Here is an 18,281-nt window from a genome sequence, read left to right as displayed (position 1 = left end):
ATCATTGTCGTATACTTAAGCATGATCACCAAGACAATATTTAAGATAACATTTACAAATTCGTTCAAATTAATTGCAAATTCAAAGAATCCGGAATAAAGCTCCTATCCATGCAGTTAATGTTAATTCCTTGGAAACATTCAAGAAATGGCTTAATGAGGGATGGCTTAATGAGCCTTTATGATCACTAAATCAAAAGAGTACTCTTTTGAGTCTTTTGAGCTCTTTTATTTCATATTATGATTTAACTGGGTCTCGATTGATTAGTGACTGAATCATGAAGTTTAAATGATTGTCTGGGAGAAGGACAAACCCTAATCTCACCCACTTTCACTCTCCTTGATATTAATATCTTGCCTCCAGAGCTTCCACTCAGGTACAGTATGGTATGTTACATGGCTCCCCCCACCCCATCACCCTTACAATAGCTCTCTGGTTTATTCCTTCCAAAATGGGAAGGTCGTACTTATGGTCAGGTTGCCGTTTCTTTACTGGTGAGTTACGCCTGCAAACAAATCTCTATTTCTGCCTCTACATCACATTAATTAGGGCTTGGGCAAACTACTGAACGAAGAACTTTGGAAGATGCAACAGCTTATTTTCTCTTTTTTAGGGTCCTCCTGGTCCTTCTGGGGAAGCTGGCCCACCAGGACCTCCGGGCAAAAGAGTGAGTTGAATCCTCATTACTGGTGATGAATTTGAGACCACATTAAGTTTTCCACTTTTTTTTTTAAACATAAAATATGCACAATTTAAAAGTGGTATTATGGACCTATGTCCCTTCAATTTTATTTTCAGAGCAAGTTGTTTTGATTCTAAGTTTTCTTTAAGAATAAATCAGGAAATATGCAATATATCTACTGACTATTCTGTGGGTTGCAGTTTCTACTCTGTGAATAAACATGTAAAATTATTATTTTTTTGTTTTTAATTGAGCAATAAGATCTCATCTCACAATGAAGGGTGCATTCTTAATTAAATGATCATATAAATTAATGATAATGCCATAGCAACACATTATTACTTGGCCTTTTTAGATGAATAATACCTCCATAAACTGAAAATACAAAAGGAACATCTTTTTATTTTACTAAAAGTAAAAATTGATTCTATGATAATTGACAGAATACTACAGAACCTTAAAAGAGGGTAATTTTTTGACCTTATCAAGAATTTTATATTTTCACATACAGAATACCATTTTGCATGAATCAGAGCTCATCTGGATAATATTAGCAGACTTTAAATATTAAATTATTGTAAATAATTTAGGCCTTGATTTTGTCTGGGATCTAAAGAAGTACAGGAAGAGATGACTTTAATAGACTCCAAATATTTAACTTGCTGAAATGTTTTATTAGAGACTTTCCCCCTTCATTCTGCCTCCATTTGATTTTAATTATTAAAATAAGTGTGACCTGATTATCGTCAAATATGACCTCACTTTATTTCAACCATACCTTACAAAACGATGTTCTTCAAGTTTGCAATAGCATTCAACATCAGTAACTGCCATAAAAATTATATTTTGAAGACTTAATTTAATGCAACATCTGAAAGTTAAGGAACATCCTTAATTCCATACTGTATGTCACAAAAACGTCTCCCCTTTTCTTGGTTTCCCGAGTTGCCACAGATTTCAGATGTGAGCAGGTGATTTCTTTTTTGCTGGATTGTGTCATTAGTCAGCATTAGAAAGTTTTGAAAGACACTATTATCCCTCTGTGTTAAAATGTTTAATGTAAGAGTTTGCATTATTTGCTTTATTCGTTCTGAAGGTCCTGTTGAAGTGCAGTTTGTTACCGCAGGAACGGCTTCTGTAGCAATCTATACTTTGTGTAGAAATTAAAAGACAGATAAGATGTATGCCTAAATAACAGTATCAATAGTTGAAAGTTTTTTGGGGGATTATTTTTACATAATCATTCATTATAATTATCATCAGTGTATCTGATCGACAGTATGGATTGAATGCACTACCAATAGTCTTCCAGATTTATTGTCATTGTAAAAGAAAATAAATATACTTACTAAAAGAGGGCAGTGCCAACTCTCCCTGTCCATGTAAACTAATATACTCCTTTACTTGTGTTGTATAAAATTGTAATAGGCAGTGATTTCATACCTTAAATTTAGTTTGAATCTCACATGTGAAATAGGGGCTAAAAAATGCATCTTATGTCAGACCAAATGTGTTTGATACATAGTGTATGTTTTTAATCAGCCTTTAACCATACAGACCTGATACTTTTTCACTGTCACTCTGGATGAAAATGGCAGTGGTGATTTAATAGGGTCATTGTATTGAACTACTGCTAAATGGAAATAAAAATATCTCAAAGCCTGCATGGAATGAAGGGAGTGCTGATATTAAATCTATGTGTGAAATTGAAAATGCACTAAAAAGACAAAGAGTTGGTCCCAAACTCATTTACTTCACTCAAGTAGAACAGTGCTTAGAATGACATATGGAGATAGCTTCCCAATAGAATATTGATCTAAGTTAGTTGAATGGCAGCAATGTAAAAACAATGGCATAATGCAATTACTAGCAAAGAAAAAGGGAAATGAAGTTGTCATTTTCAGTACATGCACCTTGAGACATGATCCTTAAACCCTCATCTATAGGAAGCACTTTTTCAGAGAAACATTAAGTTTTATGACATGTCTCATTTAAGGTGATAAAGTGTTATTTCACAGTCAGGTTAGCTCTAAACTGCTTGACCAAAGAGGTGAAATGAGTAAACTTCTGGCACCAGAATTGGCTTTTTGTCCTCTCTATTTTTTTTTACTTATAGTATATGTTATTTTTATTCAGTTTTGCACCCAGCATATATATAGGTATTATCAAGCTTAATTTGAAATTTAAATTCCATAAAATAATACATTTATTAATTAAAACATCATCTTTATGTATGTATGCTGAACATTGAAAAAATGTACCTCTTTTAACTTTAAGAGAAAACTATTTATAGAAAAATAACTTTTTGTTGCAGGTACACTCATTTGTTATTGAACATACAGTACATGGTGCAGTAAATGCCCTGGTTAACATTTGTAATCAATAGGAATGATTAACAGGGTTTTTTTTGTGAAATTCACGGGCCTACAGTGTGTGGCTGCCATTGTAGATTGCAGGTTACATATGTTGTCTTGGGGGATTATTCCCTATTTTTTGCCCAGGTCCTGAAGAAGCATGTACTTGTTCTCTGGTCTCTGTATCCCGACATTATCCCAGGTCATAAGTCAGTTGTACAACAGGGTTCATGTCTGGCAAATAGGGTCTTCAGGACATACATGTCACATTCACATATTGTAACTGACACATTCTTTTGATAAGCAGGACATATTGGTTTTATTTTTTTCTATTTTCACCAAACGTGACCTTCAACAACTTAAATTTATCTCATCACATGTGTGCAATCACCTCTCTCACTAATAAAATGAATTAGTGCAAAGTTAGGCAGGTCTTGCACTGTCAGTCATGAATAATCAAAATGATGCCAAAAATTTACAATTACAAAATTCACATTTACAAAATATGTATTTTTCTAAAACGATACATACTGTACATAAATAATACATATATTTTCATGCTTAGTGTATGTGTGTGCATATAAAATATTTGATAAGTAGAAGCCACAAAAACAAATTAAATTCATAATAGGTTATAAGCTCCTAGGTTTCTTTCACTTTACATTTATAATATTGAAAGTGATGAAGTCTAGTATAGTATATGTTATCTGAGTCAAAGGAATTTGCATTTTTCATTATCAAATGCTTGATAACCTGAAAAATATAAATATTAAATGTATCATATCAGAGGTTCCAGTTATTAATGACCTGACGAATAAGCTTAAAAAACGCTTTTTCATCATAAGGAGTTTAAAGCCTTGGAATGTTAGAATAATTTATTTCAGTCTCAGGTTATTTCCTCCTGAGAATCTATAATAAACAGTTAAGCAGTTGTTTTGCATTTAAGGTAAACTTTTGCTATGTCAGCCTTTTGCTTACAGCTATTTGAAATGATTTTGAAATTCTTCAGCCTTCAAACTCTAGGGAGCTAGTCTTAGGACTATTTACCATGTCTGTTTTATTTGTAATCATTAGATAAAGTGTTTAGGTATTTTAGGCTTCTTAATCAATATTGATAATGTATTACTCATGTTACAAATATATAATACAGATTGTTGCATTCAAAGATACATTTTGTAAATCACAACCTCTTGTAATACATTTCAAATAGAAATGTTTGTATTAATATTCAGACAATGTGTTTGATGATAAAATGCTGTTATAATTTATATAATGCATTGTCTCAGAATTCATTCAGAATTGTGAAGGGTTTTTTTCCCTGATATAAAGGACAACACTGACATGAGCTGTGAGGATTGTAGAATGTTCTTCTATGTTCATGATAATGATAAGCATTGCTTTATGCGTATATTACAGTATGTGCAAAATGTTTCAGCTGAATTTTTCTACTGCAGATCAGAATCAAGAAACTTAAAAAGAATCTTTTCCATTCAGTTTCCCATAGATATAATAACCAATTAAAACTGAGGTTTCTTAATTATCTTTTTTTTTCTGGGGATTACAAAACAGTTTGATGTATAACATTTTCCATTCCATGGTGATATAATGATTCCTCTTTCAGTTCAAAGGAATGTTTGTTAGGGGAAACTAATGACCTGGAAAATCATAAAATAAGTCAAGGGCCTATAGTTACATCTGACCTCATAAACCTATGTGTTACTCTTTCTGTGGAGGCTGTAATCATGCAAAAGATAGTGGTAGGTAATACACAAAACCCATATGTAAGTGCTAAGCTGCTGTTAAAATTCAAATAAGAATTAAAAGTATTTTCCTATTTTTAATACATTTTTACTCAGCTTAGAAGATGAGTATAAATATGTGTACTGCTTTGTGTTGTAAATGTTCTATTGGGAAAGCAATCATATTAAAATAATTGTAATACTGCAGTCCATTATATAATGCATTAGGTTTCCACAATGTACATAAATTACTACAAATGAATACAAAATTATTACAATTATTACAAAAAGTAATATCCTTTACTTTTATGTCTCTGCCTTTATGTAATATCATACCCCAAGAACTTGATCACATACCCTGTTTCTTGTCTTGTTGGCATATAACACAATGTGTTTACATGGTAACAGACCAAGCTAAAGAATTTTTTTTTCTTGCCTACCCAAGGGTCCTCCAGGAGCTGCTGGTGCTGAAGGCAGACAAGGAGAAAAGGGGGCAAAGGTATCATGACTCCAGAATCAATCAGATTGAACTCCAGGATCAATAAGCACTTACTTCAGTGATTAAAGCATGACTTTGTCATTTAAAGTGTTCAAATGACACCAAAGTTTTTCAAGATTAATCTGCAGACTAAAATACTTTTAGCTGCCCATTATTGGACTCAGTACATTGTTTCATTTTTATACAGTATATAACATTTTTAGCATGAGTGCTAAATTTTGTAGTTCTATCTCTGCACATATAAGTTCACAAATGTAGTTTTTATGTCAATAAAAAAGTGTTAGCAAATTTGAGATTTTCTCTTGCTAATATAATAACCATGATCAATGACAGCAGTCCGTACTAAACTGTGATTCAAACAGGCCTACTGAAGATTGGATTCTAAATTATAGCCCTATAGGGATTTCCCATAGTATAAATACTGCATTGTTTCTGTCATTGGCCATATTGAAATTCTTGCTTAATAAATCCCTTGATAAAGACAAAAGCATATCTCATGTTGGTGAAGCATGGTCCAAAATCAATGTCAGCACAAATAAATCCCTTATATACATTTTGTCACTTATCTTGACATGAAATACATGCTAATTGTGATGTACAAGAATGCCATTGTGCATTTTTCATCATAATGGAATGATTTAATTCTAGCTGTCTCAACCCTTTTTAGTTTTTGATCTTACTATTGTTCCATGTGAGTTTAGTTTATTGCCTTTGATCACTCCTGTTCAATGAATGATGATATACTATAACCTTCTGTCTACTTGCAGGAAAACAGATTGTTTCCAGTCCTGTTCTTAGTAGAGTAAAAGAGACACATTTTATTTTCTTATTAATGACTGACGTCCTTTCCCTCTATTTATATGATAATGTGATAGTTTTCATCAAAATACAGTCAAGATGATCATATCATACATGCATGTCCTGTATATAACATCAACAAATGATGGTAACTGTTGTTTTGTTTGGCATCTAATTACAGGGTGAAGCTGGTGCTGAGGGACCTCCAGGCAAAACTGGACCAGTTGGTCCACAAGGTCCTCCTGGAAAGCCTGGACCAGAGGGTCTCCGTGGTATTCCAGGCCCTGTAGTGAGTAGAACGACACTGCTTTTCGTGCTTTAATTATAATCAAAGCATTTACGATAAACAAATCAAGGTTCCATACTGATAAGGAAAGTTGATTTTTAACTGAAGAAAACAAAGAAACATGATTTATCAAATACATCAACAAATACTGTATCTACTATAATACGGTTTTGGTTTTCGATTTTTCCCTTCTTTTGTGTAAAACAAACAGTAAAGAAATATCTCAGTGAAAGTTCTTATGTGGTAGGACTTTACATTCTTGGCTAACACACCTATCTAATTATTTTCAGGGTGAACAAGGCCTCCCAGGTGCTTCCGGACAAGATGGCCCTCCAGGACCTATGGTAAGAGGTTGTAAATACATAAGAAATGCTGACACAGTAAAAGCCCAGTTACTAAAATTCCTTGTGTTTCACTCTGCATATGCTAAATGCATCTATTTAATGTTTAGGGACCACCTGGTCTTCCTGGCTTGAAAGGTGACCCTGGCACTAAAGGTGAAAAGGTGAGTGACCTTCAAGTATTCTAAAATAAAGATAAGTGTTGTCACGAATTGCTTAGAAAACAATCTATGAGTGCTTATATATAGTATACATTTTCCAAACTAACTGATACTTGTCTTAACTGCCTGTAAGTACGGATACTTAGCAATGTTACCAAGAGGCATACAGTAAGTGTAATGGCACAAGCACTGCAAAAAGATCGTTTTAGACATTTATGAACATTTGGTAAAACACGTAAACTCTATCCCTGTAATAAAAGCAGCAAGGCAACAAAAACATGACAGTTTTGAGCCTAAAAACCTTTGTGATTTTTATTATAATTTTTAATCTCACCTTCTACAGAGACGTAATTTGCAATTACCTATGTATACCACTTTTTTGGTATTGTGGCGTTTTGCACAAGTCCTCTTGTGATTTACCCTGTCTGTGTCTGCCTTTGCTAGGGTCACCCGGGTCTGATTGGTTTAATTGGGCCTCCTGGTGAGCAAGGAGAAAAGGGAGATAGAGGATTGCCTGGCCCTGAAGGTTCTCCTGGTTCCAAGGGTGATTCGGTAAGTGCAATTCTGGCATTTGCACCTGTTCGCTACATTTGTTGTGTTGAATTTGAGGTTTGCAGTAAAAGCCTGCAGCAGACCTTATTAGGTACATTAAGTCTGGAAAACTATAATGCTGTTAATGATTGTATTATTCTGAGGTACATTAGAATTTCAGTTCATCCATCATTTCCCTGTTGAATTATCGCAAAACCTTTTGAAGCTTGCAGTTTCTCAGAAGAGTTTATCTTCTTTTAATGTTGTAGTTTCTCCACAAAGAAGGAAAATAAGATTGACCTGTGCTGAAATCAAAGTGTTTTAAAATTGGCTTTGGCCATTAGATTTACATTGATAAATAGATTTAGAGTATATTTCTCAACCTGCCATGCTGTTTCTGAAAGCAGGATGGCTGCCATCATAATCATCTTGCTCATCTCAATGTTGCATTAGAGCTCAAACTGTAATTACTGTATGTTTCAGAATTATTAAATCACATGTGGTTGACCCCAATAAAGTATTCATATTCCAAAACTTCACAAATTAGCATTGTTAATCTAAAGTAATATGTTCAGAGGAGAAGGGACTCACCTCTATATTCAGCTGCTGTGAATTTCCAAGGGAATGTCCATACTGTAGGTGATGCTGAATTGTGTGTATGTGATTATTTTTTAGGGTATCGGTGGCCCTGCTGGCTCTCTTGGCCCTCCTGGTCCTCCTGGTCTGCCTGTGAGTTCAGTTTCATTAATAATTTCAATGTTAAGCAAATCTCCACATACTTGGTATTAATTAAACTCTCTTGCTTTGTGTTTTCTTAGGGTCCCCAAGGTCCAAAGGGTGCCAAAGGTTCTAGTGTGAGTCAGATATGTTCTTTAGTTTTCAGACCACTTAACGCCTCAATATTACAACAAAGGTTTTTCATCAATACAACCTGTTCTGACATTTTTTTCATCTGTTTAGGGTCCTGCTGGACAGAAGGGTGACACAGGTCTGATAGGTCCCCCTGGTCCCCCTGTAAGTATATTATTTTATTCCACAATTCTTTACTCACTGGCCAAGTACCAGACAGGTTTCAATTAAATGAGTTCTTCATTACAAGAACAAGAAGAATGGTGAAAGGACGTGGTTTCAGTACATCTCTATATTTAATGTTGGCTTTACAACTTTTGGTCTTATTCCAGAAAATGTTTTGTTTTTGTTCAGGGTCCCCCTGGTGAGATTATCCAGCCTCTACCAGTCCAGTCTGCAAAGAAGACCAGAAGGTCTTCCGAAGATGCACAGGCTGACGAAGCTGGTAACATCCTTGATTACTCTGATGACATGGAGGAGATCTTTGGCTCGCTCAATAATCTCAAACAGGACATTGAGCGCATGAAATACCCCATGGGAACACAGAGCAACCCAGCAAGAACATGCAAAGACCTGCAGCTTTGCCATCCCGAGTTTTCAGATGGTAAGACAGCTCTGAACACCATATTGATCATATAGCCTGACAAAATACTTCCTTAAATTTAAGTTTGCTGTGAATCTAGATTTCAGTAGAAGGATGAATAAGAAACTCTCCCACACAAAGTATCATGTTAGCATTCAATCATGGTCAAATTCATAAACCTTTTTTTATTCAATCATAGCATATTAAATCAAATCATCACTCTGTTTAGTTAGATTTTATGAACCTGTTAGGTTAGTTTTTTCAATGCTTTTATTACCTAAAAAAATATTGTTCTCTGTGCACTACTCACTTAAGATGCGTTGCTGTATATCCCTTAATATAATCCTTTAGGGTAATGAAGCTTTGAATCAGGCACTTGCATATATTGTAAAGATTATAGTTTTATTATTCCTGCAAACTACTACCTTAACATAAAAGTATCAATAAAAGAGAAATTGAGAGAGAGGGAGATAGAAATATCAAAACAGATTTCTAGTAGTATGTTCAAGCACTATTCTTGTTGTCAATCTAGAAATAGTCTAATATTGTTGATATCATTGTCAGGTGAATACTGGATTGACCCTAACCAGGGCTGCTCTGGCGATTCATTCAAAGTGTACTGCAACTTTACTGCTGGTGGCGAGACCTGTATCTACCCAGACAAGAAGTCTGTGGGAGTGAGTGAAACCCATTTAATACAGTACATAGGTCCTTTATTGTTCTCAATCAAAGTAAGGACTCTAGAAAAAAAATGGTGAATTTACTAAAGATAAAACAGATCTAGTCAAATACAATGGAATTATCATTGTAAAAAGAGAAAAAGAAAAAAATTGAAAAAACGATTTGATCTCTGTTAAAAAAAGGTTTCTTTTTTACTCTTTTCAATTATTTTTTTTCCTATTTGGATCTCATATACAAAAAACGAATTTATCAACAGATCAAATCACCTTGACAGGATTTACTAAAGATAAAACAGATTTAGTCAAATACAATGGAATTATCATTGTAAAAAGAGAAAAAGAAAAAAATTGAAAAAACGATTTGATCTCTGTTAAAAAAAGGTTTCTTTTTTACTCTTTTCAATTATTTTTTTTCCTATTTGGATCTCATATACAAAAAACGAATTTATCAACAGATCAAATCACCTTGACAGGATTTACTAAAGATAAAACAGATTTAGTCAAATACAATGGAATTATCATTGTTGAGAAAAAGAAAAAATTTGAAAAAAAGATTTGATCTCTGTTAAAAAAAGGTTTCTTTTTTACACTTTTCAATTATTTTTTTTTCCTATTTAAATCTCATATACCAAAAACAAATTGATTAACAGATCAAATCACCTTGACAGGTGTTAAAATAATCTACCTTACCCCGTGTGATCTCTTTTTGAAAGAGGGCATTTACATAGTAATTCTAATCACACGAATAGCTGTAAGATGTTCAACTTAATTGATTAATATATTATGGAATTTTAAAATCAAGTTAACTATTCACTTTTTAAGTAAAACGGATGAATAACCTTGTGGCATTTTATACGTCTTCCTAGTCTTAGATTTTCAATACTTCTAATATTTTTCTGCTTTTAATATAGATTAATTTTTGATCCATGAATCATCACAACATTGATTTGCTGCTTCTGAACCAAGCATTTGATCTTTTCACATCCAACTAATAGCAGAAAGGACAAAAAAATGTTGTTGGAACAGACAGGATTAGTTTTCAGAGATGGGTTAAACTATCTGTGGATCCTATTGAAGATTAATATTTAATCGAAATTCATATCTGTTTAAATATATATAAGCCATAGCAACATCTGTGTCCTGACAGGAAAATATTAATTTCTAAATACAAGTTTTTCCCATATGAAGCACACAAGCATCTTTATCTCAATTATGAAAAATAAAAACAGCTAATGCTTCCTACAAATAACAGTATACAGTAGTTGCTTGCTGTTTTATGCACTAAATTCAATATATTGCTGGCTAAAATCCAAAAATGTTCACAAAACATTTAGTCTCTTTTGCCAAATCGTTTAAATCCTTTCCCTGAAATGCAAATCTGTGGTTTTTATTGACTTTTTATATTTTGATTTTACAAATTCTTCAAAATATGTATCATCGACATATTTCTTTGGATAAGCTGTTGTACTGTATATCATTTTAAAAGCTTTACAATATAATTAGATTTTAAGGAGATGTTATTTGTTTAGATACTTACAGCTGTATTATTGGTTGTGTATAACAGGTTAGGCTATCTTCTTGGGCCAAGGAGTCTCCGGGAACATGGTTCAGTGAATTTAAGCGTGGTCAAATAGTAAGTATATTTAGACCCTTTTCCATTATGTTTGTCCTTAGTGAGCTTTCAGTATTTGCTTTAATACTGTATAAAAGCTAGCCACTAGCCACTTTGGTGCCTGGTCTACTTCAGTGTTCCTTGTGTATTATAAGCCATTAGTACCTTTTAAGACATCTTAAGACATAAATAGAACCATTTCATAGATAAACAAAAGATGAACCAGTAGACACTGAAACAGACTGGTGAAAGTTGTGGAGGTAACAACATATAATAGGAGTTTGGTGCATTGTTTTGCCTAACTTATTACTACATTAAACTGTTATTATGTGTTGATGATTATGCTTTTAAATGTCCTTTTTAAAAATGCATAATGTTGTGCTAAACAACTGTTTCTCATCACCACAAGAGGAAAGGGAAATGAAAAAACAATTAAGCTCTTTGCAGATAATTTAAAGAAATAATATATTTATGAACTGCCACACACAAATTCCTTTTGTAAAAAAGTAACCAGTTCCCCTGACAAATTATACTTACAGGAAACTTTTGTTTCAGTGCCTGACCATGTGATCTGTGCCCTGTTGTGTTTGTGTATTGTGTGAGAAGGGTACAGTACATGTTTGCCTGATTACACAAAATAATTGGTAAATACTTTTTCATAATGAAATTCGGAAATTATTGCATAGGATTTATTCAAATTCCATATAGAAGCTGCATATCGTTAACAAATGTGTGGTGCTTTGCTGAATATGATTGACAGTCAATTTAAAAGGGGGTATTGTGGAGTATTATTGGCAGGCCTAGGGTTTGTTAGTTGTATCCTACTTTCTGTAAGTACTACTGTATATATGAACTGTTTTGCGTTATTTTTAATTCAATCACATTGATACTCAGATTTTTATTTTACAATATTCTGTTTTGTTTAATCAAAGTGGTATCATCTTGCTTCTTATTTTCTAACAGCTCTCATATGTGGACCTTGAAGGCAGTCAAATAAACATGGTTCAGATGACATTCCTGAAACTACTGAGTGCCTCAGCCAGACAGAATTTCACTTACAATTGTCAACAGTCTGTGGCCTGGCACGATGTGACAACTGACAGCTATGACAAGGCTCTCAGGTTCCTTGGATCAAATGATGAGGAGATGTCTAGTGACAACAACGTATACATCAAAGCCCTCTATGACGGTTGTGCAGTAAGTGTATTTCATTAATATTATTACATAATTGTGATGAACCAATTGAAAAGAAGCTGAAAATGTGATTTTCTGTTAAACAGAGCAACCTATCTTGTCTTCATGTCTTTGTAGCATTGTTGTAGGAAGTCACTATAATGGGAGTTGTGTGTTTTCCCAGTTTGCATGGTACAGTGCGTTATACAAATCTTAATCACCTTAATCTTTATTAAATACAAAATCCAAAATATTCTTGTTTGTACCTTTGCAGACTATTATATCAATGGTCAACAATGTTGCAAAGACTTGCCCCCCTGATCTGCTACTCCAATTGTTGAATTATCTGTGTATAGCTATGACAGTGTTGCACAGGAGCATGTGAACCCAGTAAGAGACCTACAATATTTCCTTCCTTTTTTTGCAGATGAGGAAAGGCATTGAAAAGACTGTATTGGAGATCAACACTCCGAAAATTGATCAGGTGCCAATCATTGACGTGATGTTCAATGACTTTGGGGATCCAAACCAGAAATTTGGATTTGAAGTTGGTTCTGTCTGTTTCCTTGGTTAAACTCTGGGCAAAGGGCAGATCAACAAGCAAGCTATGACCTGGTACCACCATCCCACTTCATGCCACATGCAAGTTTTGAATAAGAACGGTGTAGAGAATATGTTTTGCCGTGTATGTATGTATTATCTAGAAAATACTTGTTGCCCTTGTAGGGCCAGAATCACATGACTTAAACCTGTTATGGAAAATCGAGAAGGACATTTGATGCCGTGACAGAGAATGGTGCACAGGCAACAACATAAGGGGGTATGCTGTGCAGTGAAGTGACCTCCTTTCTGGATTCCTTTGGTGCTGTACAAGATGACCACAATGGTGCTCATTCAAATCCAACAATGAGGTGCTAAGAAGGTGTGTTTTAATAAACTGTAATTATGCTTTTGTACAATACTGTTATTTCCGAATCCACTTTCAAAACTTGCATGTGTGTCTGCCTCGCATCTGGCTCTTAATTTTAAAGTTCGTTATGAAAAATATATAAGTTAAAAAATAATATGTTGTCAATGAATACTGTGTAACTGATATGAAGCAAATAAAATGAGCATTTTCAGTCAAACAATTCCCCATTTCGAATTACAATGTATTCCCATTGTATATATTGACCATAAAAAGAGCTCCAGAAAGTCGTCTTCAAGACCTCAGGTGACACAACTGGAAAGCCTTCACCTGCACACTCAAAGCAACTTCTTCACTAACATTGTTTCTTGTGCTTCTTTTAAGCATTCAAGGCATTCATTTTTTATTTTCAATTTTTGGTGCTATACCTCAAACTTTCTAGATAATCATGAAAATTCAAGGCTGTTATACGCTGTATATACCTTGGTTAAACAATTAAGTTTATATATTTGGGGTGGGGATTTTTTCAGAGAATAAGGGTGCTTATTTGTTAGACATCTCTTGTTCAGATATTTTGTGAATGCAATAAATAGCCTTCTAGGAAACCCATTTTTGTATCTAAAATAAAACTGTTTTAATGTGCTTTTCTTGGTTCATTTAAAATATTAAAACTGGATTCTAAACAACAAAACATTTGAATGTGTGCATTGTTTGCTTACATATTTTGTAAAAAAAAAATCTGTACAATAGAATATCTTTAATTAACTTTTTTTTTGTAGTACCTGTCCATTGATCTGTTAGCAATAAATTTTCTTGCACTTCAAATTGAGAATATCGATGACGTAATATGTCTAGGTCATGTGATTCTACCTAGTTGCAAAGCAACACATAAGGGGACTGCTACGTTCAGAGCTTTCTTTATTTGACCCAGATCAGCCTAGTCAAGATCTGTTTAATTTAAAGCTGGTTTGGTATTTCCCTCTGAGTAATCTATTGGTAGAAACTGGCAGTAGAAACATTTTTTAACTCTTGAGAATTCCCTTTGTAATTTTTTTCCATAATATATGTAAGACTTGAAATAAATGTTTGGTAACTTTTGCTTTATGAGTTGTTAAATTAATTGGATTAAGCTGGAACCACAATACATTGGCTTGCCAGTATTATTTAATTTGTAATAATTGTCTGGCTTAATGTGTGTAAAATAAGTAAAAAAGAACACCTTATGGATATGCATTTCATTTTACTTTCAGACCAAAGTTTGTATCTGTCAGCATCAAAGAAAAATATACAAACTTCATCAATAAAGATCAAGTCTTGACAACCTAGTTTATTCTTTCATCTTTTCATATTTGCCTACATATTACAAATATATTACATATTACATACATATTTGCCTTTGTTACGCTGTTAAAATTTCTGTTTACTCAGTTTTTCATATATGAAATTAAATACAGTATGCTAACTACATTTCTTTTACAAAAGTTAATATGTTTAAGGATTTCTTTTCCCCCTTTGAAAGGATTAATTAATGGAAATCTCAAGGTAAGTGAATCTTAATTTTTCAAAGCTTATTTCTGTCTTTGATTTTTATCTATTATGTTTAAATTTGATCTATCCAACTATATACCTACAATTCATTTAAAAATGTATTGTTCTTAAACTTATGTTTTAGAAGGATGCCTGAAATGTTTTGATATGTAACAGGATGTGATATACTTTATTTTATTTTACTTAAATTAAAAGAGAAAGGTTATTAAGTGTTTGTAATTGATACAATTTACAGGTTATACAATGTACTTTTTACGTTGCACAGGACTAGAAGATTTGGACTGTCTTTCCTGTATTTATATATTCTTCACTTTGTCCATTAGATCCAGTTCAGTTGTATAGCTTGGTTTCTGCATGACGTTAATGTTTTATAGAGAAGCAGTAGCTCATGCATTTATATACTTTAGCCTTTACTCAGTTTTATTGTCAAGCCTGCTGTGAAAATTGCAGATTACTGCAAAAGCTTCTTGTGTTAAATATAGCTTCTTGTGCCACAGACACTTCACCTACAGTATATGTACAGTATATGTAGTATGTGTAATTATACATTTTCTGTCAGTTAAGGATCCTTACAAGCTTGAAGTTAATTAACTGTTGAGCTCTAATTAGATATTGCATAAGGTGTGAAACAAGATGCTACAATTATATGAAGCTTACAGGGATTCAATCTTAGGACAACTGTAAAAAATCTCTGTGTGTATTACTTATCAAGGTAAGCAGGTTTATAAATGCAGTACATGTGTTGCAAAAAAGGAATGCTTGTTCAGTACACCTGCTCGGTGGTGATGCTTTATTCCAACACAATCATTGCTTCAGGAGGTTGACATAACAAGAATTGATGCTGTGATGACTTTCTCTGGGCAAGACGTGCTTAAAATGAAAATGTGATATTTAACTTGAAATGTGAATTAAAAGCATGAAGCACAGTACTTTTCACAATTCTATGGATTGCTTTGGATGATAAAATGTCATGTGAGTATGTATATATACGGCTGAAAGAATGTATAGATCATTTTGTCCCTTTTAAAAATGGAAAGGACATTAAAATATTTAAAATCCCAGACACGTTAAGGGTATACTGTACATGATTTGCATGCACAGAGTGGATTATTTGCATTAAAAAGACATACAGCAAGAATACTTAATTTACAAATGTTCTTAAAAGTTTTCAGCAATGTAATATGCTTTATTATCTAAAATTTGGTTTGCAGTAATTATGTGTGTTATGACAACCGTGAGTTATGAACGTGGTAGGTGAAGTAGGTCTCTGTGACCTCTGGCCTCCATGCCAGCTTAGTTTTTTGTGTTCTTTCCTGTTCTTATGGCAGCACACTTTACCTGTTGGGTCTAGGATGCCTCTGTGATGCCTCTCAAAACAACCTAAACTGTTTTGTTTCACGCCTCCCTGGCTTGCCAAGTTCCATAGTCTTGTAAAGTAGTCCAATCCTTTATTAACGAGCACTAACTCTCCTTCCTTATAGAATGAATAAGGCTTCACAGCCGAAACATTGTGTTTTCTCTCTTCCCTTTTCAGCATGGGATAAACCAATTACTTGTTCCTAATAATATCATCATCATCATCATCATCATCATAATCATAATTAATGTTAGTACAGTGTTTGTTGTTATAGTTCTGGAACAGTTTTAACAAAATGCAATCACTGTTCTGTGTGGGACTATGGCAATGTGAACAAAGCCTACTGGAAAATATCTGGTCCTGCTTTTGACATTGGTGCCTGCTGATGCAGAGCTCCAAAAATAAGCAGCAATTAGTCAATACAGTCAGTGTCAAAAGATCTACCCAGTTAATTCAAATTAAGTCAAGATAAATTGACTCCAGTTGGCAGTTTTAAAACATTAGTATGCATTGAGCAACTGTGTTTTGTTCTATTTTAACACTTTAATTGTGAAAAGAGATTCCAGGAAACTCATGTTGACGGAACAGCTTGGAGAGAAATTTCTCAAGGTCTAAGTTCAGACGGGAAATTCATTGTTGTTCCAAAGTAAGACACAGAATATTAAATCACACAGTTCTTTTCCCCTTACCAAATATCTATTGCAATACTTTCTGCTGTGTGTTTAAGCATCTCCTCCCCAGCTTCCACCTGCTTCCTTGGCATTAACGTCTAAGAAGGATGAGTGACAGCATATGACTCTCTGCCCAGAGGCAGCCCATGATCAGGCAAGCAAAACTTTGAAAGGTTATTTAGAGAGCCAAAATGTTTTGGATGGGACCTAAGACAAGTAATACTTTATAAAAATATATTGCTTAATGAACACTTTTAAGTGAGTGTTCCTGACTGAACCTAAATTACACTGTGGGTCAGCCTGCTTGGAGGGGCTGTAGAAATGTGATTAATTTGACCAGAATTCATTCCACCCACCATCCCCACCCCCTGCTGAAGAAAAACCTGTCTTCAGACTGCAGAACTGACTCCACTGGGATTGCCTCTATTTCAGGTTAGCAGGTATTGAGCTGAGGGTAAAACCCATACAAAAGGAACTCATTGAAAATAGGGGAGTTTTATTTATTCAGTTGCCACTTGTGATGAATCTGCTGTTCTCTGCCTTTGTGTCTTAGATGGCCTTCAACCTTTGGTCATCCAGACTGCAAAACACACTACAACTATACCCAAAGAACCAGCTTTCCTTAGTAGCTTTAAGCAGCATTCACAAGTAGCTGTCATTGACAGATTAGTTGTAGATTTGAAAAGGACTTTTTTGTTCATACAATCTGTTATTCCCCTTGAATATGAATTAAGGTGCATTCACTCCCAAAGAAATACAGATTCAGGCAGCTTTACTGTTTGATCTGATATCAATTATGTTTAATTTTATATGGCCTCATCTTTATAACAAGAGCAATATGTATCTATGCAGTAAAATTGTACTTAATTAATAATGATTAATGGTAAGGAAGTAAATCACCTTTTGTTCAGATTCCTTCTTCAAACAATAACATTTCTTACGCTTTTCTTTGTTTACTATATTAATATATGTTATATATTAGCTAAAGCTAAAGAAAAATGAATGATTTTGAAATATGAAGCATATGATAGGTTCTTTCTAAAAACATAGCTGATATCAACTGACATTCCCATTTAGTACTGAATTAATAACTGCATTGAAGGAATTTCTCCATAACATTTTCATCCTTAAATTCTTTTCTGTCTCTTCTGTAGGTTAGTTTACTGAAAATTGAGCCAAAAGAACATTTGTTTGAAAGGGGAAATACGGAACAAACTCTCAAGAGTCATGGGATGCAATCCCAGGGAAATCCCAGAGGAAATATCTGTTACTACTTACTTTTGGGGATTATTGACTTTGTCAAGCATGGGGCACATTGAGCTACCTATCATGGATAACAAAAAAGAGGATGTGACACTTAATGATATGATGCAGATAACCGCAGAAAACAGGTTTTTCAACTAAAACAAATATTGGCTGAAAAGAATGGTATATATGTTTAGCATAGTGGCACCGTGATTTAGCATAGTTGCCATGCAACACTGGTGCCCTGGGTTCAATTCCAGACCAG

The 18,281-nt window shown here is 33.8% G+C and overlaps 1 protein-coding gene across 8 annotated transcripts in view; it reads left to right on the top strand.

Annotated features, from left to right (window-relative positions):
• Positions 1-14,516, top strand: part of col11a1a (collagen, type XI, alpha 1a) — a 106,652-nt gene extending 92,136 nt beyond the window's left edge. For all 8 annotated transcript variants that reach the window (XM_088598359.1, XM_088598356.1, XM_088598364.1 and 5 more), the window contains 14 exons: positions 614-667; positions 5,221-5,274; positions 6,254-6,361; positions 6,649-6,702; positions 6,810-6,863; positions 7,305-7,412; positions 8,067-8,120; positions 8,210-8,245; positions 8,352-8,405; positions 8,595-8,844; positions 9,388-9,500; positions 11,068-11,136; positions 12,079-12,312; positions 12,716-14,516. In XM_088598359.1, coding sequence (XP_088454485.1) covers positions 614-667; positions 5,221-5,274; positions 6,254-6,361; positions 6,649-6,702; positions 6,810-6,863; positions 7,305-7,412; positions 8,067-8,120; positions 8,210-8,245; positions 8,352-8,405; positions 8,595-8,844; positions 9,388-9,500; positions 11,068-11,136; positions 12,079-12,312; positions 12,716-12,862 — 1,389 coding nt within the window. In that variant the 3' untranslated portion in view covers positions 12,863-14,516. The remainder of the gene's footprint in view (positions 1-613; positions 668-5,220; positions 5,275-6,253; positions 6,362-6,648; positions 6,703-6,809; positions 6,864-7,304; positions 7,413-8,066; positions 8,121-8,209; positions 8,246-8,351; positions 8,406-8,594; positions 8,845-9,387; positions 9,501-11,067; positions 11,137-12,078; positions 12,313-12,715) is intronic.
• The last annotated feature ends 3,765 nt before the right edge of the window (positions 14,517-18,281 follow it).

This window comes from Lepisosteus platostomus, chromosome 11, assembly GCF_059453375.1.
Source record: "Lepisosteus platostomus isolate fLepPlt1 chromosome 11, fLepPlt1.hap1, whole genome shotgun sequence".
In the NCBI taxonomy this organism is placed as follows: domain Eukaryota; kingdom Metazoa; phylum Chordata; class Actinopteri; order Semionotiformes; family Lepisosteidae; genus Lepisosteus; species Lepisosteus platostomus.
The sequence above is the reverse complement of the archived record's forward strand: the minus strand, read 5'-3'. Positions and strand labels throughout refer to the sequence as shown.